At 48.9% G+C, this 20,473-nt stretch overlaps 1 protein-coding gene across 1 annotated transcript in view; it reads right to left on the reverse strand.

Annotated features, from left to right (window-relative positions):
• NCAPG (non-SMC condensin I complex subunit G) overlaps nucleotides 1-20,473 on the reverse strand; it is an 859,779-nt gene that overhangs the window by 150,783 nt on the left and 688,523 nt on the right. The window contains exon 21 of the mRNA XM_069631905.1: nucleotides 4,317-4,395. Within this exon, the coding sequence (XP_069488006.1) occupies nucleotides 4,317-4,395 (79 nt within the window). The remainder of the gene's footprint in view (nucleotides 1-4,316; nucleotides 4,396-20,473) is intronic.

Here is a 20,473-nt window from a genome sequence, read left to right on the forward strand (position 1 = left end):
GAGACCGGATCACAGAAGGCGTTTTGGGCTTTGCAGGCAGCACAGAGACAAGTGAACATGGTGGAGGTATCCAGGGTGGAACTCACTATTAAAGGTGAAACTATAATACTTTGAGGAAGAACAGGGCAGGGAAGATACTACCGTGGAAGATGAAGCAGAAGGCTATCTCGGGAGGCATTGGGGGATAAGGCATGATGCAGGCAATATGTTTGACGATACCCCCAGGTTCATAAAGGTCTTTGATGCGCTCTTCCAGAAGCTATACACATCAGAATCCCCTAAGCGGGATGCTATTGAACGCTTCCTGAATCTGTGCTGTGCCTCTCTGCTGAGCAGATGGACCAATCAGAAATGGAAATTACCAAGGAGGAAATACAGCAGGCAATTTCTGACATGAGGGTGGGCTTAGCCCCCGGCTGGATGGCCCCCTTTTGGCATTCTATAAAACCTACTCTGGGAGGCTCCTGGAACATCTCAGAGTCCTATTCAATGAGATGTTTCAGCAGGGGGCCTCGTCGCGGTCTATGGGGGAGGCAAGAATCGATTTGATCACAGCATCTTACAGACCAATAGCGGCTCTTAACACTGATATAGACATATATTCCAAGATGTTAGCACTGAGGCTCGAGAAGGCTTCCCACGCTTGATAGCAGAGGACCAAGCAGGGTTTGTGAAGGGGTGCTAGGGACCGGATTAGGTTTGTAAGATTGTAAATTTGGTGGACGTGGCCCACCGCAGAAGGACGCCAGCCATTCTTTTGGGGCTAGATGCTGAGAAAGCATTTGACCGCGCGGAATAACCGTTCCTCTGGGTGATAATAAGCAGGTCCAACAAGGGGGGAGGCTCCATAGGGGCAATCTTTGCGTTGGTATTCTTGTCCCTTCAATGGGGCCCTATTGAAGGGGTTTGCGTTGTCCAAGGGCACGAGTGCCCCATTTCACCCCTGTTCGCTTTCGCGGTGGAGCCCCTGGCGATACAGGTAAGGGAAGAGGAATCTCTTTATGGCATTCCCCCTATGGGGGTCGGGGGCTCACATAATGTCCCTTTTCGCAGATGACGTGATCCTAACCCTGACTAAGGCAGAGTCATCTATGCCCAAACTGTTAAAGATTCTTGATGCATTTCAGCCAGTTTTGGGCTTTAAGATCAACCTTCGTAAGAGTGAGATACTGAATATCAACTATGCCCCGGAAGCCATCTCTGAAGTGAAGCGAGAGGGGAGGGGCGGTTGGGGGGTTTGCCGGGGTCACCCAGAGACTGCAATAGCAGGGGCTCTTACTAACCCTGCGATTTGAAGACTTACCAGGCAAACTACCCCACCTTCCTTAAAACTATCAGAACTGATCTTAGGTCTTGGGGTTTAAGGGCAATATCCTGGTACGGAAGGATAGCGTCTATCAAGATGAATGTTCTTCCCAGGCGGTTTTATCATTTTGGGTGCTCTCGGTTGCAGTCCCAGCTCATACCTTAAGGGACATTGCAAAAGGAAATTATGAATTTTATGAGGGGAGGAAGGAAGGCCGTGTTTCCAAGGCTGTGTTCTTTAGACCTATGATACAAGGCCATATTGCACTCCGAAAAACAGATACTATTGGGTGTCCCAGTTTGAGGCTTTGAGGGACTGGATCGAGCCCGACTCGACGGCGACTTGAGGAAGATATCGCTGGCAAGCGCCTTCGTTATCTCCCACGGGTGCCTAAGGGTGATAGGCTGCTAAGTGTCTATGAACTTCCAGCGGCGGAGGCAACCATGCAGGCATGGGATCCACTGGTGGTTAAACAGGAGCTGTCCACATTCCCATCCCTTCTCATCCGCATACATAACCCTAATTTTCAGCTGGCCCATGTAGGTGCCGTCTTCTCTAACTGTAGGACTGGTGGCTGCGAGTACTGAATGTTTGAGCAGGGGCAGATTCGCTCATTCGCCTCGTGCAAGGTGACTTTCCGGGTGTGTGAGAGAGAGAGATTGATACCTGTAATGGCAGATTAGGCATTGGGTGATGCAATCTTACAACCGGAGGCAGCGATTAGACCCCTCACAAGCTTTGAGAAGGTAATATTCTATAGGACCTATGTGGGGGGTTTCTCTCCAACCTCTATGGATTTTTAGGTGAGATTTTTAGGTGAGAAAGGGGACGCCAAACTGCCAGCATATGTCAAAGCATGGCATAAGAATTTAAGGCACCTAGAAGTGTAACTTACGCTGAGCGCAGCTTCCGCTTTCTGGTTAGGGGATACCTTACACCAGAAAGAATGAGAAATGTGGGGGGATAAAATAACAATGGTCGGTGCAGGAGGGGCTGCAGGGTGGATGGGACGAATATGCACATATGGTGGAGGTGCCCGAAACTCTGGAGGTACCGGACAGAGGTGTTTGGTACAATTAATGGTATTACAGAGTCCACTTGCCCGAGAGAGCCGGGGATGTGTCTTTTCTTTTGGGATAGCAGGGAGATGGGGGAGGGGTCGAGGGCGTGACCTGCTTCCGAGGCTCAATGTGCAAGTGGGGTACTTCAACTGCTGTTCCTGGTGGCTAGAGCTACGATAGATTGCTTTTAGAGATCTGCTAGATCACTGAGTGAAGATGACTGGTGGCTGTGCATTTGGGCAATGGTGGCTGCTGAGAAAGTGATGGAGAACCAGTCTCAATCATTATACCAAAAGTGGGGACAATTCTTGTCTTACGCACAAATCCACAAAAGAGACTATACCTGACCTGCTCGATGGCGCATGATGGGCTTGCTAGAAACAATAACACACTTTTTAGGAATACAAAATAAATTCAAGTTGATTGCTTTTAAATGTTTACAGCAACCCAGTTTTAACTTCCACCAAGCAACATAAAATTGATTTGGGTAATTCAAAAGCATGCTCCAGAAGCACTTTTAGGCCAGCATAATTTTACATATCCTGGGGGACTGCATTCATGTTTAAATACTTTGGTTACAGGCTGAGGAATGTTTGTCACATTTTTCTGAACGGTCATCGTCTCCATCTGTAAAGCTATGTTTGCTTGGTCCAACAGGATAAATGGGAAGGAGGATGGACCTAGTCCTGTGTGAAAAGGCAGATAGCAATGTAGTGGAAATCCTCCAACAATGTGTATCTACTAGTATAGTGTGCCAATATGATGAAATGGGATGGGGCAGAACGTGACCTTCATATACAAGACAATCTTTTCTTCCCATGATGCGGTTACATTTGTTTGGCTGATATGCGGGGTAATTGCCTTTGGTGCACTTTTTTGGAGACTCGTTTTTATTTTATTTACTGAATGTAGTATGTTGAGGATTGCTTGGCAGCGGGAGCATTATTGCTTTTTTGCTGTAATTGTATCGGTCTTGAGATTTGTTTCCGTTAAACGGGTAGGGGAGTGGGATCTTTTATAGATCAGTGTAGAGTTTCAAGGATGTTCATGAAATCTCCATAAACTAAATGTTCGAGGGAGGAAGTAAAAAAAAAAAAAAACGAGTAATTTTACTGAATGTGTGCCACGACCGCCATCCCTCAGTGACGCCTGTTCCCCCCACTTACGTGCATGGGAACCAGCACCACAAAATCCATTTATTTATTTTCAAACTTTTTTCACCCCCCCCCCCCCCGCAACCCTTGATGCGATTGTAGTGAACAAGGGCACGGGCCACCCACCCCCCCTGCTCCCCATGTCCACTATAATTGAATTGAATGGTAGATTTGATTGACATTTTCGGCTGTTCGAAATTCTCGTTCAGATGAAATTTGATCAAATCTACTATTCAATTTTAGAAAAAAAAATCTTTTATACAGATTCAGAGTTGCAAGTTACCATTACCTGCTTTATATTTCTTATTAAATTAATGAAAAGATTAAACATATTTATATGTAAAGAGGTAGAAATGAGATGTGCGTGGGTCACTTCTTGTAGGAAAATCTCAGCTGTGTCCACTTTCTCCCACACAACCAAAATATACATGCATAAGAAAACACTATCTGTACAGATTTACTGATGGATCTGCTTTGCTGGCACCCCCTGGCAGCTGTTTAAAATATCCAGAGCTGTAGCTATTTCAAGATATAGAGAAAAAAAAGTAAATTATCCATGGAAGGATGGTATCCACTCACTATAAGTATAGCTACATTCAAAAACATGAAACGGAAAGGAGAAGTTGAAAAAAGAATGCCATACAAAAATACATGTGCAAGTAATAGCACAGCCAAACGTGTACTGCGATTCTACCAATTATAATAGGTATACCAATTGATAGTTATTAAAGAAAGAATCAGACTATGACGGTCATTGCTTGCAAATCAAATAATATCACAGAATAAAATAAATACCTCTCGGAATCAGTCTCGACCGGTTTGTATGTTTTTCTTTTGTTCGCAGATTTTAATGCAGCAGGTGTTTTCGTTCGCCCTTACAAAACAAAACATAAATCAAATCAGAAAAACTAGAACAAACCATGATCCCAAAATGAATGCTGAACAGTCAAAATTATCTTGCAAGATTGAGATCAGGGCCCAGAAAAGTTAGACAAAACAATCATTGACTCCAGAACGTGGACATATTCTCTGGACTGTCATCTTTCTGGAATTACGCTTTTGGTCCATAAAGCATTACTGTATATGGAAACGCTACATTTTGTTAAAGGCTACAATGAGAGGGTGACCTCAAGAAACTGGGTTTTGGACAGCAAAGCAATCCCACGGGTGGACGAGTTAACATACCTGGGATATGAAATTCTTGCCCACCCTACCTTAAACAAGGTGATACACTCCATTCTGGGGAAGAAATCAAAAATTATTACACAAATGAAAAATCTGAATGGAAGATTCTGCAAATTTTCTATAATTCCGCTCAAGAAGTTCTACATAGGAAAAGTTGTCCCGGTCCTTCTCTACGGCCTTGAGGCAAAGCCTTTTTTGTGGAACTATGTTTGGAGCAAAGTTGAGGGCTCTTTGTGGAAATCTTCTCTTCATCTTCCATCGTGCACTCATCTCGCTAGTCTGAGATTTGAGTTGGGTCTGACCTCTCTGAATTGCCGCCAGAGTGGATGCTACGGTCCCTCTATCGTAACATAATTACATCTAATGTATCCACCCTTTTCTTCGACGTATTTCAACATTTAAAAAAGTCAAAATCAAAAATCTCCTCGGCTTGGAAGAAAAGATTGCCTGCATTTTACATAGGCTGTAATTAACAACAGAAACTCTCATACAAAATCCTAAGAAAGTCAAAAAAATATTAGGACTGGATTAAAACGATCGAGGGAATCAGAAGGCTTAACCCCCCAAACCTATTCCTGACAGTGGTCAGAAAGCTTGGCACCATCCCGCGCTACCTGGAAAAATTCCCGGACCAAAGAATCCGAAACAATTTCCTCAGACTCTGACTGAATATAGCCCACACGGGTGAAGTACTGGACCAAAGAAACCAGGGTGGGAAGGCAATAAGCTTTTGCAAGATCTGTGCCTCTCCGAATTTACAATCCCTCAAACACCTGCTGCTGGAGTGCGAAGGCACATGGGCGATCAGGGTATCATCACTGGGGAGATTTGTAACAAGAGAGGAGAGCCTAGTTCAGGACACATTTTGGGATAGACTGATCTCTGGCCAAGAAGTCATGCTAACTGCTGAGATAGTAAACATTTTGGAGAAGCTTACTATCTTAAGGAACTATCAACAGACTAGTCATGTTCTTGAACTCTCCAGTCAAGGGGATCAGTCTGTCTAGTCAAATCCCTGGTTTCTGAGCCTGTATTTTGCCTTGTTATTTTATTTTGTCACTTTACTCTTTCGCTTCCTGTATTCTTAAACACGCAGGAAACAACTGCTTTTTGTATGAAATTGGAACTTTTAATATTCTTTCTTTGTAAAGGTTTTCTCATAAACCAAAAACAAATAAAAAAATAAAAATTAAAGGCTACAATGAGATTGCTTACAATACAAATGTGTCTCTTTAGTGTCAATGTTATTATGTTATCTGGCTTTTAGTTAAAAATGATGCAACTTCAATTTCAATGTTTTCATTTCAACCTGATCAGCCTCAGTGGAAACCACTTGTTGTCGGAGCGGCAGAACAGATTTCATTATAAAATTTTTGCCAGAAAAAGAGACTTTAATCATAAGTCACTTCCAAAGTAAATATGACCAATATTTTATGCATGGATTAAAATTATTCTGAAAAACTGTCTTGTATTTGTGCAATGCTGTCTTCTTCACTTTTTAAACATTGTGCATCATAAAAAATAATGATAAATAAACTACAAGGCCATAGCAGGCAATTTAATGCCTGCAGCAGGCGGCAAGCGTTTTAGTTTTCTGTTTCTTTTTTTACAAACTTTATTTTCAAGAGCTCAAGTAATAGGCATACATATGAGAAACAGTGTACAACATGCTAGTCATCAATCATCCCTTCGGTTCTCATCACAATCTTATAATGTCTCATGAGTTTAACAGTTGGCACAGTTTCACCTCCCTCCCTCCCCCCACCCCCATTCCTTCATTTTAATCTAGTTGCTTTTGGTTGAACAGGAACACCATAACTTGACACATTTGAGTTCAATGCAGGCAAGTCCGCCCTCTCAGGCCATGCTTATTCACACAATGGAAACCCCACGAAGGAGCTTGGGCTTAAAGAACATTTGTTCTCTGTCCTCCATGAATTTGTGAAGAGGCATCCATGTGTTCAGGTATTTCGGGTTAGAGCCATATGCCAACGCTGATATCTTCTCCATCGCCATCACTACCCATAGCCTCACCCACCACTTGGCCACCACCGGCCCCGGTTTGATTTTCCACAAACGCGCTAGGTTAATTCTGGCCACGCTCAGCCTATGAGTGATCAGGGTAGCTCTATTTCCTGTGTTCGCTTAACATCCCTCCACTGCTTCCCCCAGCAAGACCACTGCTGGGTCAAAAGATAGTTGAACCCCCACCACTTCTTTAATATAACTCAAGACTTCCTTCCAATAGGTCTCTGCCACTGGGCAGGTCAACCACATATGTATCAGATCCCCAACTTGCCTGCAGCCCCTCCAACATGTTGAGGGATAGCTTGGGTTGATGAGTGCATTCGTTGTGGCGTCATGTACCACCTCAGACAGATTTTATATGCTGCCTCTCTGAGACGCATTTGGAACTTTTTGTGGCCTAGCGCCATATTTGGCTCCATGTCTCCCCCGGTATTGGTTTCCCTACATCTAATTCCTATTTCTGCATGTATGGTAAGGTTTCCTCCGGGTTCGCCCCACACAACAGTCGGTATAGTCTTGACACCCCTTTTTCTGGCGCCGCTTCTTTTACAATAAGCTCCAGTCCTCTTGGGTCTCGAGATGCACCCTCCCCTACTTTTGTGTTCGTGATCCAATGTCTAACTTGAGTGTAGCGGAAGCGCTCGCTTTTGGGTATTTGGAATTTATCTCTAACTCTCGGTGTCCCTCAGTGTAAAAATCTGTGTCAGAGTTGCCCCCCCCCCAATTGTATCCAGAAATTGGGTTGCATGTGTGGTGTGAAGTCCGGGTTGTGTGCCACCGGTGTGAATGGGCCCCCTCCTATTTGTATCCCCTTTCCCCGTAGCGCTTTATCCCAGTACCATAGATTGGCTTTTGTCGTTTCCAGCAATACTCCTCCACCTCCCCTGTGTCATGCTGCTAGGAATCCCAGACTTTCTAGGGGGGTTGTAGTTGCTTCTTTTTCGGGGTTGCCCATCGGTTCTGGTTTTCCCGTGGAGCCCATTGCAGCACTGGCGCCACTTGTGCCTCCCCTAAATATCTGCCAAATTCCAGTACCCCTAGCCACCCAAGTGCTTGTTACCGCAACAGGACCTTCCTAGGAACCCAGGGCTTTTTCCCCTTTCCAAATGAAATCCATAACTTCTCTTTGTAGATTTTTAATTGCTGGACCTGGGATTTGTATTGGAGCGCTCCCACCACATATAGGAACCTGGGGAGGAGGGACATCTCGACTGCTGCTATGCGCGCAAATCAGGATAACCCCTGCATGTCCCATCTTTTAAGATCCTCTATCAGGGCCTTCAATAGTTCTGGAATATTTGCCCAAAGAGGTGCATCCGAGAGCTTCAACAAGCACGGTGGTGGGTCCTTGCTCCACCACCAGTCATATAGCTCACCTGCCAGCCTTGCCAGAATTCCTCCCAACGTACCTTGGTGGAGGAACTAGTGGAGAATGTTAACTGGGTAGGTGGAGCTTCTTCCGAGGTATTAGCCTCGTCTTTGGAGCGGGAGTGATGACGGTTTCTTCAAGGAAGACTAAGAAGGGTGACATGGAGTCACAAGGAAAGCAAGAACTCTAGCTGTGCTGCTTTTTCTTTTCTTTCTCAAAGAGATATCCTCCTCTGTATCGTCTCGAAGGGATGGACTCTTCAACAGAGTCCTTATACCCCATTATGGAGGTAGAAGCAACATTGAACAGTATGCTCCCACAGAGCTTATGGATTGCAATAACTGGCAAGCTCTGCAATCGTTTGTCGTGTCCTTTAGATAGATTTCCAAAATCAAGCCCTGGCGGGAGTATTTTGGGAAACCACCCTTTTATGGTCAACTGGGAAGACAAAGAGGTTAGTCAGAACCCAATCAAGGTGAGGTAGCAGAACGGTCAAGGCTTAGTCTCAGGAAAGTTGTGATTGGTCTAGGGCTACAATGAGTCCACAAAGAATACCAGTAATTGCTTTAAGACAGTAAATATATATAAAATACCATTATTTCTCTGCCATTGAATATTTTATACATCCACATACTGTTTGAATATTCCCTGTTAGGCTGGGAATACTCAGTAACATTAAGGCAGTTTACATTTAAGTTTGAAACTGCAATCACTTTAGTGTTCTCAGAGTTGTTTTGTGCCATATTGTCCCACAGCCTTAATGTCTCTGCTGGATGCCAACTTCAGTTTGTTACCGGAACGTTCAAGTGTTGGGAATCCTTTCAAAGTTGTAGTCTTCATTCGACGATCTACACACTTTATTCTGCAATTTTCACCTTTATTTTATTATTTATTTATTTATTATCACTGCCCAGACAATGCCTTCTGTATCTATGGCCCATTGTTCACCAAGACTACTACCTGAACGCAGACCAAGTGCAGCAAGTTTGTTTCCATCCCCCTCCATGTCCTTGTCCAACACTCGGTTTGCGTCATCATCGCAACTCCCTCAACGATTACTTTGTCCACTGTACCGTTGTTAGGGAGAATGCTCCTTCTAGGGCTAATTTCCCTCACCTAGTGAGTCCCCCAGCAGCTTTGCTGGATTTCTGGAGTTTATTTTTTCCACCTGGTAAGAGTGTACATCTTTTTCCACTCTTACATGTGTTTTTACTCATTGTGTGATCTTGGGCATTGGAGCACACCTCTCCAGGTGCCCCTGTTCTTGTACGGGTTACACAGCACCTTTAGTGTAGTAACCCAGGGTTATCTTTTAGACTTCCCTCCGACTCCATTTCGCTGGGGCGGACTACTGTCCCCCAGAGAAAGGTAAAGTTGCTATTTACTTTGCATAGTCATTTTTACCACAGACCCAGTACACCCCATCTTACATGGAGTACTGGAAAGGGCTAATCTGTACCCCTTTTCTGTCTGTACCTCCCTGGGCATTGTTTTGCTCTTTTAACAACTAGACTTGGCTGGTGGCAGTGGTATCTACCCTAACTTTTCTACCGCAATTATATTAGATAAACGTGGTACTGATCTTGGCTATTATATTAGCCTCGAACATAAACCCGCTTGACCAAATCGTCTTTCTTTTGGCTCTGGTTGGGTTTATTCGCCATTTTTTTTGTGTTAAAGCCCTTCTTGTGTTTTACTTTGCGCGGCAAACTAGGTTCGCTTTCTTTGTTCACCGTCTTTTTGGCGGGCTTCTGCAGAGAAGCCCTCCTCAAGGCGCCTGGGTGTCAAAGTGGGCTGAATATGAGGGAGGGGTGTAGTCACCCCCTGCACAGGGTATCCTAGGAAACCCAAGTCGCACTTTGCCACGATTGGCTGAGGTGGTTGTCCAGGCTGGACAACCCCCTGCTGCATGATTGACAGCCAGGCTGTGTGAATGGGGGTTTTTGCGCATAAAAGGCAGGTCTCTTGAGCTAGAAGTCAGAGTCGCCTCTGGAACTACAAGGAACCGAAGAGAAGCAGAGAGAACGACGGCTGCTGCAACTACCCTGAACCTGTGAAGCCCTGGTGCAGTCCTGAGCTATCTACCCTTCAACGACTAAGAGAAGATCCAGTCCGGAGTCTTCTTCCCTTGAGCCTGGTGGGGGATAACCAGCTCACCTTCAGCCAGAGATCTCTGCCGTGGTCGAAATAGCTGCACACTGCTGTAGTGGTCCGGATAGCCACCTGCTGAGCCTCTCCTGTTTTTAAGGAACACACCTTTTCGTTGTCGCTGCTGCCGGCTTCATCCCTGCGTGGTGCAGACCCCCTTCAGGCGGCGTCCTTCACAACAAAGCTCCAGGAATAGTGGGTTTGCGTGAAACCAACAGGAACTGCCAGGGCTCCAGCTGCATCGTGGAAATAAGTTACTGTGTTCTACGATAGGAAACTGGGTGAACCCCTTTTCTTCATCTCCAAGGCTCGTCCTCCCTCCTTCTTATAACTTTTGCTTCCGAACATTGACAACATTCAAGTACTCTTGGGCTATATGGAATCGTGAACTGTCTAACGGTGTGATCTTCGGCACAGGCCTCCGGTGTCATCTAAACCTGGCTCCCACCCTTTGAGTTTTGAACTCCTGCTTCTGAGTGTTTCTCGATACGGTCTGCCTAACCTAAATATTGCCTGTGATTTTTGCCTCCAACTCCCTCTGGGTATCTCAGGTGCCTAAGTGTGTTTTTACCCCGGTAGCATTTCATGTCACGGATATGCGTTTATTTAGTAGACCAAACTGTCAAGGAGTGATCGCAACCGTATCCACGGTATCGTGTTTTGTTCATAACACCGGTTCATTCAAACACAGGGTACTTACCTTGACTTACTGTACAAAGTGAATTGGTTAGTTGTAGTATATTTAACGTGTGGTTTTGTTTAAAGTTCAATAGAGGTGTTGTGTTTATAACTGATGGTTTAAAAATAAATGTACTTATAATTTTTTACCTGAAACCTTGAATCAGTGTTTGCTTGAGTCACAGTAATTGTGGTCCCTTTGTGTAATCTCTGCTACTGCTCATATACTCTTGAGATAAGCCTGGCTGCTCTGCTACTGCTACCACTATAACTTAGTAGTAAAGGCTTGTACCATAGGTAAAACTTGTATTGCCACCTGTAGTCTTAATTGTGTGTAGTGGTCCCTAAGGGCACTGCACAGCATTCTGCCTAACAACCGTCGCTGACCAAGACAATCACTTGTTCGACTATGTTAAAACCTCAATCGACAACAGTTACTACTTACTCGAACACACACTTCTGTCGGCTCTCCTCGATGAAAAAACAATACATGTTTAAAATTGCTCCTTAGTTTAGTTTTCTTCATTCTAGCAGTTCCGCTGGTAGGCGGAAGCCGGCCTGTGCCTGAGAAGGCCCACGAGGGTAAAGACCCTGTTTGCGTCCCAGTCACAGCCACATCATCTCGGCAAGCAGAGGGGGCAGGACCCCTCCCCTAACCAACTCGACGGACTTCTGAGACACTGTGACCCTACCCACGTGTTGCATGAGCAGCTTGGGTCAGACCGTGCCCCCAGCACACCAACGACGGGAAGGTGAGCACGCCTGTGCATAACTGCTACATTTCGCCTGTATTTCAGCAGCAGAATCCCATGATCCCAGACCACTTCATGCCTATTTCAACTTAATTCAAAAGGTTGCTCGATTACGAAATGGCCTGATTATTTGCGGCACCCGAACAAGGCTGATAGCACATTGCTAGGCAACGGCCATTGCTTCTTCATTCGAGCAGTGCCGCCGGCAGGCGGAAGACGGCCTGTGCCGGAGAAGGCCAGCGAGGGAAAAGCCATGTTTGCGCCTGTTCGCGCATTGGCACGCAGGCCCCATCTGACCCTTCCATCTGCTTGTATAATATAAGGTAGGACCCCCGCTACCTCCGACCACCTACCTTGTCCACATAAGTATTGTTGTGCACGCATTCTTCGTCTCTCGGCTGACTACATTCCAGAGTTGGTCCTTGCAACTCACACAACCATAAAGTCCACTACTTGCACCTGATTGAGAGGATACGTCTACACTTAACACGCCCATGATCCACATGTGACAACTCATCCGATATAATGTTGTACGCAGATCTCTACATTGCCATCATCCAAGTATTCCAACATAGCCTTGCATTATTCTGTCATCACAAGTTTATCAACCATACACCTCGTGTGCGTTAGCCCTATTCCAATTGTAATTCGTACTCGGTGCTCTCCCGTAAGGCCATCTCATCAGTGGCCTACACTTTCTGCATAACTGTATTATTCATAATACCTTGTCCCTGCTATATTACAGCCTGTACCTAGTTTAACTTTCAACTCGTGTGCAGCCCGTTACTAATCCATAGCACAATCATGCTGCCCACACTTTGTATTACCCATTGCTCATTTGCACTGCCTAATGCATATTTGTGTTGCCTGTACCCTGTATGACTCATTGCCCAATTGTGCTTCCTAACATATAACTGTTGCCTACTCCTTGTATATCCCATTGCTCAATGGTACTGCCTTATGCTTAACTGCGCTGCTCGCATAGTCTGTGACCGCCCTTTGCTCAACTGTGCTGTCTGCTCCTTATCTAATGCACAACCACGCTGCCTGCACCTAGCCTTTGCTCAACAGCGTTTCCTAGATCTACATTTACCGTGCTCACAGCCCCTTGCACTACCTCCAGCATATCAATGATCCCATAATTATCTGTGCTACCGCACTTAGCATTCTTTGAACCTCTAGTTAGGATTCATACTACCCCTATAGCCTCCATACGGAGAGGTAATCTTACTATGACAACCCTCTTACCACTAGTTCACTCCATAGCCCCCACTAAATTCCTACCTTCTATACAGCTATCCTGCAAACAGCCACCAATACAATTTCCATCTCCCCAATCAAATGGATCACCCTCTTCGCCTCACCTTCTACACCAGATTCCAATGCCACTTAATGTAAAAAACTCAAGATTAGGCTCTCGCTTCCCAATCGAATCGATGGAACAAGTTACTTACCTGTAACTGTTGTTCTCCAGCATGGGTGTGGCATGGATTCACATGCTCATGAATATTCCCTGTCGTCAGGCCGGGAATCCTCGGTAAAGAAAAAAAATCAGTATCAGTTTTGTTTCTGATCTGTCTTTCTCAGTAGTAACCAATCACTGGTCTCTGTGTCATACTGCCCCCAGCACCAAGGGCTCGTTGAGGTGGAAGTCTGACGGCACCTTGGGCATAAACGAGGGGTGCGTCCTCAGCACCACCCTCGTGTCGTGAAAAGTCAAGTATGGAGGCTTGCAGGATAGCGCCTGGACCTCTCCCACTCGTTGTGCGGAGGTGATGGACACTAGGAACGCTGTCTTCCATGACAGGAACTTCAAAGGCGCCAAATGCATAGGCTCGAATGGGGCCCCCAGGAGCCTGGTCAGCACCACATGAAGCTCCCACGCCAGGGCAGGAGCCTTCACCGGCGGGAACGGTCGGAATAGTCCCTTCAAAAAATTCCTTCACCAGGCGATGAGACCACAAGGACGCCCGTCCTGTAGTCCTGGTATATCAATGTATTTTTATGGCGGCGTGAGCCAGTCCAGCTTTGGCCAGCGACAGTAGGTACGGCAGTACTTGAGGGGCCGTAATCCACAGAGGGTTAATCTTCTGTGCACGGCACCAGACAGAGAACCTCTTCCACTTATGACCGAAACACTTGAGAATTCAGGACGCCCTGGCTTTTGCAATAATCTCTCTGCAATCAGCCGGGATATCGTACCCTCCAAACTCTAGTGCTGCAGGAGCCAGGCCTGCAAGTTCAGCGACTCTGGGTCGTGATGAAGAATGGCGCCTCCTTCTCTGGAGAGAAGATCCGCGTCCGCCGGCAGCTTGACTGGTGGGGACGTTGACAAGTCCAGAAGGTCCGGGAACCAGATCTGCCTCGGCCACGCCGGTGCGACGAGGATCATTCTGCACCTGGACTTCTTCAGCTGGTTCATGAGGCGGAGCAGCAACGGCAATAGAGGGAACGCGTATAGAAAGAGGCCGTCCCAAGATAACTAGAAAGCATCGCCCATGCTCCTAGGCTGCGAGAACCGGCTGGCGAACCTCTGGCACTTGGAGTTTGTCGCCGTTGCGAAGAGGTCGATCCGGGGTTTGCCCCATCGTCGAAAAAGCCGATACACCTGGTCCTGAGGTAGTTCCCACTCGTGGCACGAGCGCAGCTCCCTGCTGAGTGAGTCGGCGATGGTGTTTTTTATTCCTGCCAAGTGGAAGAGAACCAGAAACATCCCCTGGGCGACGGCCCAGTGCCACAGATCCTGGGCCTCCTTGGATAGGGCTGGGGATCTGGTGCCTCCCTGCTTCTGTATGTAGAACATCGTGGTGGTGGTGTTGTTGGTGAAGATCCTCACCACCTTGTCCTTGAGGGACGGAAGGAACGACTTGAGCGCCCAGAACACTGCTCAGAGTTCCAAAATGTTGATGTGGAATGACCTCTCCTCCGGGAGCCAAAGGCCTCTTGCGTGGAGATCTCCGGTGTGGGCCCCACAACCCTCCAGAGAGGCGTCCATCATTACCGTCTCCTGAAATGCCGGGGTCTGAAAGTCTGTGCCTGTAGTGAGGTGCGCACGGGTACCCCACCATAGGATCGCCGACGGAACTCCTCGTCGAGAGGGATCCTGTCTTCGAAGCAGCCCGTCGCCTGAAACCAGCGCGCGTCGAGGAATTCCTGTAGCGGACGCATCCGAAGTCTGCAAAGGGGTACAAGATAGATGCACAAGGACATCATCCCGAGGAGGGACTTGATGGACCTCACCCTGGCCACGTCCGTGGCTAGCAGGCGCCGCACCTTGCCCAGAATGGCCTTCGTCCTCTCGTCCGACGGGGAGGCCAATTGTCCCACTGTATCGATCTTCGCTCCCAGAAACAGTGCTACTTGCGACGGAACCAGGTGGGATTTGGGGTGGTTGATGGCGAATCCCAGTTCCGTGAGCAGCCGGACAGTCCTCGCTGTGTGTTCGATGGCGAGTTCTCTTGTCCTTGCCCGGATTGTCCAGGTAGGGGGTAGACGTGGATCCCCTGCAGGCGCAGCCGCGCCACCACTGGTGCCAGGCACTTGATGAATACCCTGGGTGCTGACTAATCCGAACGGCAGGGCTCTGAATTGGTAGTGGCGTCCCTGAACCACGAACCTGAGAAACTTTGCGTCCTTTTAGAATGGGGATGTGGAAGTAAGCATCCTCCAGGTCCAACGACGATACAAAGTCACCCTCCTCCAGCTGTCCCAGCACGTGCTGGAGGGTGACCATCCTGAATTTCTGCGCCTTGATGTATTTGTTTAACCGACGCAGGTCCAGGATGGGGCACCAACCACTTGTCTCATTTCTGACAAGGAAGTACCTCAAGTACACTCCGGAGCCTCAGGGGACGAGCTTGATGGCACCTTTCTTGAGCATCGCCCTTACCTCCAACAGCAGTTGAGGGACGCGATTCTCCTTCCTGGCCACGGGAGGAATGCGAGGGCACTTCTATTGGAATTCCAGCGAGTGCCCGTTGGCCAGGGTGTCCAGCACCCAACGGTCGGTGGAGATGGACTCCCACACGCTGACGAACTTCGTCAGCCGGCCTCCCACCGGGGTGCTTCGTGGGGGCCGTACGACACGGCCGGTCAGTCTTGCTTGGAGGAGGCCTTGCCGCCTTGGCCTCCTTGACAACAACGGCCTCCTGGGAAGAGGAGCGGGCCGCCTGGCGGTATGTAGAAGAGCCACCGCTGGATCCCTTGGAGGCACCCTGTCTGCCTCCGGAGCTCCGAATGGGCCGTCGTCGTTGAAGTACCCCTAGGGCCTAGGCCGTCTCCGAGTCGGTCTTGATGGCCCGGAGCGACTCGTCACCGCCTTACCAAAAAGGTTGTTGCCGTCGAACGGCATATCCAACACACTGGTCTGGACGTCCTGGCGAAAGTGCGTCGCCTTGAGACATCCTCGTCGTCGGAGGCAAACTCTGTTGCCCAGTTGGCGAAATCCGGTATCGGCAATGTCCGTTGCCACCGTTATGGCATGATCCGACGCCACCTCGCCTTCCCTTCCTGCAGAATTTGTAGGGCCTCTTTCCTCTTGTCGTCCGGTAGGAAGTCTAGCAGGGGAGCTATATTGAACCAAAGCTCCCTGCCGTAGCGGGCCACGATCGCTAAGGCTTTGGCCGCCTTAATCGTCGTCGCCGCCGACGAGATGACTCGTCCCATGGAGTCCAACTTCTTGCCCTCGCTGTCCGGTGGGGAAGTGGAAGCCGCCGCACCCGCTGCTTTCTTCTTGGCCGCTGCAGAGACGACAGAGTCCGGCGTGGGCTGGGCCCTGAGGCACAAGTGGGTGGCATCGGGGACTCGGTACTTGCTCTCGTACCTGTCCCTCTTGGCGGGTGTCGTGGAAGGGTTCTTGAGGATAGCAAGCCCCTCGTCCCAGATGTCGTCGAGCAACGGCACTGCGACGACCGTCTTCCTCTTGGCCTCTCGTCGTTGGTAAAGAAACCCTTCCTTTTTTTGTTCTTCAGGGCAGAGCTGGAAGAGCTTGGATGCCCTGGTTATCATGGCGTGAAAGGAGCCCATTTCGTCAGCTGGAGAAGCCCGAGGGGGGAGGGGTGATGACGGGATGTCTGTTGTGTCATCGCCGCCGTCGTCGTCCGTCCCCGTATCCGTCGCCGTATCCTCTCTAGGGTCCGGCGAGGGGGATGAGGGGTCCACAGCCTCGTGGGCATGAAAGGAGGAGAGGGGTGGACTCTCCTCCGCTTGTTCGGAGGGCTTCCCGACGGGCCTGGTTCTGGATCCTTCGTCGGGGTCCGTGGTAATCTCGTCCTTATCTCAGTACATAAGGATTGGATCACCAACAAAATGGCCGCCGAGCTATCCTGGGGCTCGGGTAATGGCTGCGACGGACGGGATGGCCGCTCCACTGGGCCCTCTTCGTCGCCATCTTCGATCGCATCAGCGGGGACCGTCCCCTGGGATCGAACCTTCTCGAACTTCTCGTCGAGGCCTATGAACCTCTCGTTAAGGCCCTTCCCGGTTTCCACCAGATCCTCCTCAGAGGCTGATTCCGAGTCTGTAATGGTCACCGCCCCCCCCCCCCCCTCTTTTTCCGCCGGGGACTTCACGGGGGTCTTAACGATGGGCTGGAAAGAGAATTCCCTCCGCGGTGGCAGGGATACTCTGGGTCCAGAGGCAGTTTCCACTGGCGTAGTCTCAGCCGGCTTCGTCAGGGACGCAGCGACCACTTCGATAGAGGCCTTTGCCGGCTGGATCAAAGCCCTCACCACCTTAGGTGCGTCCTGGGCCTTCGCCTTGGGGAGAGGGTCAGCGCCTCGCTCCCCCTTCGAGATCGACCGGGGCCGCTCCAGCAGCTTACCCGGGTTCTCGGACTTCCTCTTCCCCGAACCAGAGTGCTGACTCGTGGTTGAACGTGCCGGGCAAGTCGCGCCCTGCCTGGCAGCCGAACAGCCCGACCTTTCGGCGCTCCCGGTGCCCGTGGACTCGCAGTGCTTGGCCTTCTGTTGGGCCCCCATCGCCGGGGTGCCCTCACAGGACTTAGAAGCCCGCTCAGACTTTTTCTTCGCCTTCTCACCTGCTGCGCCCTTCTCCAGCCAGGAGGCGAGGCGAGAACGCCGATCTTGTTTGGTCCATTTCGAAAGGTTCTTGCAGAACGCACAGTCCTTCTCCACGTGCGTCTTGTCCTCATGAAGGCAGTAGAGACATTCCGAATGCTCGTCCTCCTTGAAAACATTTTGTAATCCGCATCCAGGGCAGCACCTGAACAGCTTGGATCCGGGCGTCGAGCTTCTCCTGGGCCATGTCCGTTGAGGTAGGCCGCAGATCTTCCGGAATCCTCCAAGAAGCGTAAACTCAACGAAAACTTCACACTTGAGGGGCGTAGAAGAATTCCGAAACGGGTCCCCGTTATCGAAAGTAGAAACAGTAGAGCTTGAGGTTCGATTAAAACGAACAAATGAGAAAATCTCCTGAAAAAGCGCGAAAACGTAGCAAAAACTCGAGAGCTAAAGCACGAGGACTCCCAACACTTGAGCGTGCGGTAAAAATCTGAGGATGGCTGCCAGAGGCGGGGCTTAGGGAGAGGGCAGTCATTGGCTGGGGGCAGTATGACCCAGAGATCAGTGATTGGTTACTACTAAGAAAGACAGATCAGAAACAAAACTGATACTGATGTTTTTCTTTACAGAGGATTCCCAGCCTGATGACGGGGCATATTCATGAGCATGTGAATCCATGCCAGACCCCATGCTGGAGAAGGTTTCCTGTTCTCTATGAAGGTACAAGCATGTAAGACAGAGGTCTGGATCACTGAGCTGGATGATATCTGGGAGGATGGTCTAACCATGATGAACCCCTACACAGACCCTCTGAAAAAGGACAGGTTTGAGAAGCACAAGGTCCCTGGCAGCACCCCCAAGTGCCTGTGAACCTAGCCTAGTCCAAATTCTGTTATCTCCATGGCCACCTGCAAATATGCAGCCAACCCATCTTCACTGTGTGCTGTTCCACCAGAAAAGGAAGGAAGGAAGGAAGGCAGGCAGGCAACTGGACGCTTTTGGAAAGCACATTTTTTCCACTGTGGCCACTATTAAATAGTGGATATGCTTTTTGACGGAGATTACCTCTTTGGGAGGAATGTAGACATGCTCCAGGCCATCAAAACTGACACTGCCAGGTCTCAGAGTACCCCGCGAAAGCACTGAAAGTCCTTTCATTATGGAAAGCCCCAGTTTTCAAGCTCCAAAAGGGACTATAGACCGCCCTATTGGTCACAGTCGTATCTAATTCCCACCTATCCCTCCAGTGACATACACAGGCAAGGTCACAGTCCTACGTAGGAAACCAGCATCAGGGCAGCGCCTCCCAACTGAGGGGTCAAGCCGCTAAGCAGATCGAAGCAGTCTGCAGAGTCGCCACCCCACATTCATTCCCCTGTGGCAGGTGCAAGGAATTCATGGTGGCAACAGTAAAGACAGACAAGTGATCACAGTTCAAGGGTGTTTATTAAACTGTATATGCGGGTTGGAAAAACACTTAATCTAAACCTAAATCTAAGATGGGAACAAGCTACAACCATCAAATAATAAGGCAGTCCTAGTGGCATCTTGTCAAAATAAAAGGGCCTATACTAAGAAAAACCTATTGCCAATCCTTAGGCTAAATACAAACAGAGTGTGGGATGAGGATCATAAGAAAGAAAGAAGTGTTCACAAATGATCAGTCAGGATGTGGTAGTCGGGGTCCTCCTTCCCAACGTTTTGAGCACGGGACAAGGCGGGACTTCTGAGCACAGAACACACTCGAGATTTCCCAGCACGAGCTAACAGTTCCGCTCTCAGCTATCAGAGCCTTCGGTGGTTAAGTGTCTTTTCTACAAAAAGTCTCTTGCCTCTGATGAACTGATGTATTCCAAAAATAACAAAGAAAAGTTCCTTTCTGCTTGTACGTTGGGTGATGCCTTCTCACCCTTGGACCCCCCCCTCTTCTGGGCTCAGATCATATTAGCTTCCCTCTGTCAGGTTCACTACAGCTTTCAACCCAATCTCATCTGTGACATTGTCATGCCCGCGCCGCTGGCACACGCATTGGCAACCATCATGGACTACTTGGTACTCATTTATCCTCCTAATACTTCTTGAACAACTCCTTTTCACGCCTTGGTCTTTTATTTCCATTTGCTCAACTTTGGTTCTTTCTTATTTTATTCAATTAACTACATTTACCATAATGCACCTGGCTACAGTCCTCAATTCCTGGCTATTCTCTTTCATCGTTATTGGGACCACAATCCCCAGAAGCCCTAGCGGCCAGTGCTGCTTCCACCTGCTCAGGACCAGAGAGGGAGGAGGCAGATTGTCATCAGGTGTGCTGCCCCAGGTGCTGTCAATTAGCCTGCCTCAGAACAGGGCAGGGCTGTATATAAGCAGCTGCCTGCAGGAGCACAGTGTCTTGCATCTTGAGATCTCCCCGCTCCTGTTTGCCTTGACCCGCTACTTTGTATGCTGTTCCTGTTTCTGCATTATCCTGTTTTGATCCAGTGCCCTTTCCGGGCTCCCTGCCTTGCAGCCGATCACGCTCCGCTGCCTTCTACCTACAGCCCTGGTCTTCTGGGCTTCCTGCCTTGCAGCCTACCACAGTCCTCTGCAGCCCTCTACAGCCAGCGGCCCTGCTCCTCTGGGCTCACTCCTTGCTGCCCTGCTCTTCTGGGCTCCTTGCCTTGCAGCCTGCCTCACTCCGGCTGCCTACAGTCCTTGTCCTCTGGGCTTCCTGCCCTGCAGCCTGCCTCACTCTGGCTGCCTACAGTCCTTGTCCTCTGGGCTCCCTGCCCT

The sequence above is a fragment of the Ambystoma mexicanum genome, chromosome 6q (genome assembly GCF_040938575.1).
Source record: "Ambystoma mexicanum isolate Mex_15411 chromosome 6q, UKY_AmexF1_1, whole genome shotgun sequence".
NCBI lineage: Eukaryota > Metazoa > Chordata > Amphibia > Caudata > Ambystomatidae > Ambystoma > Ambystoma mexicanum.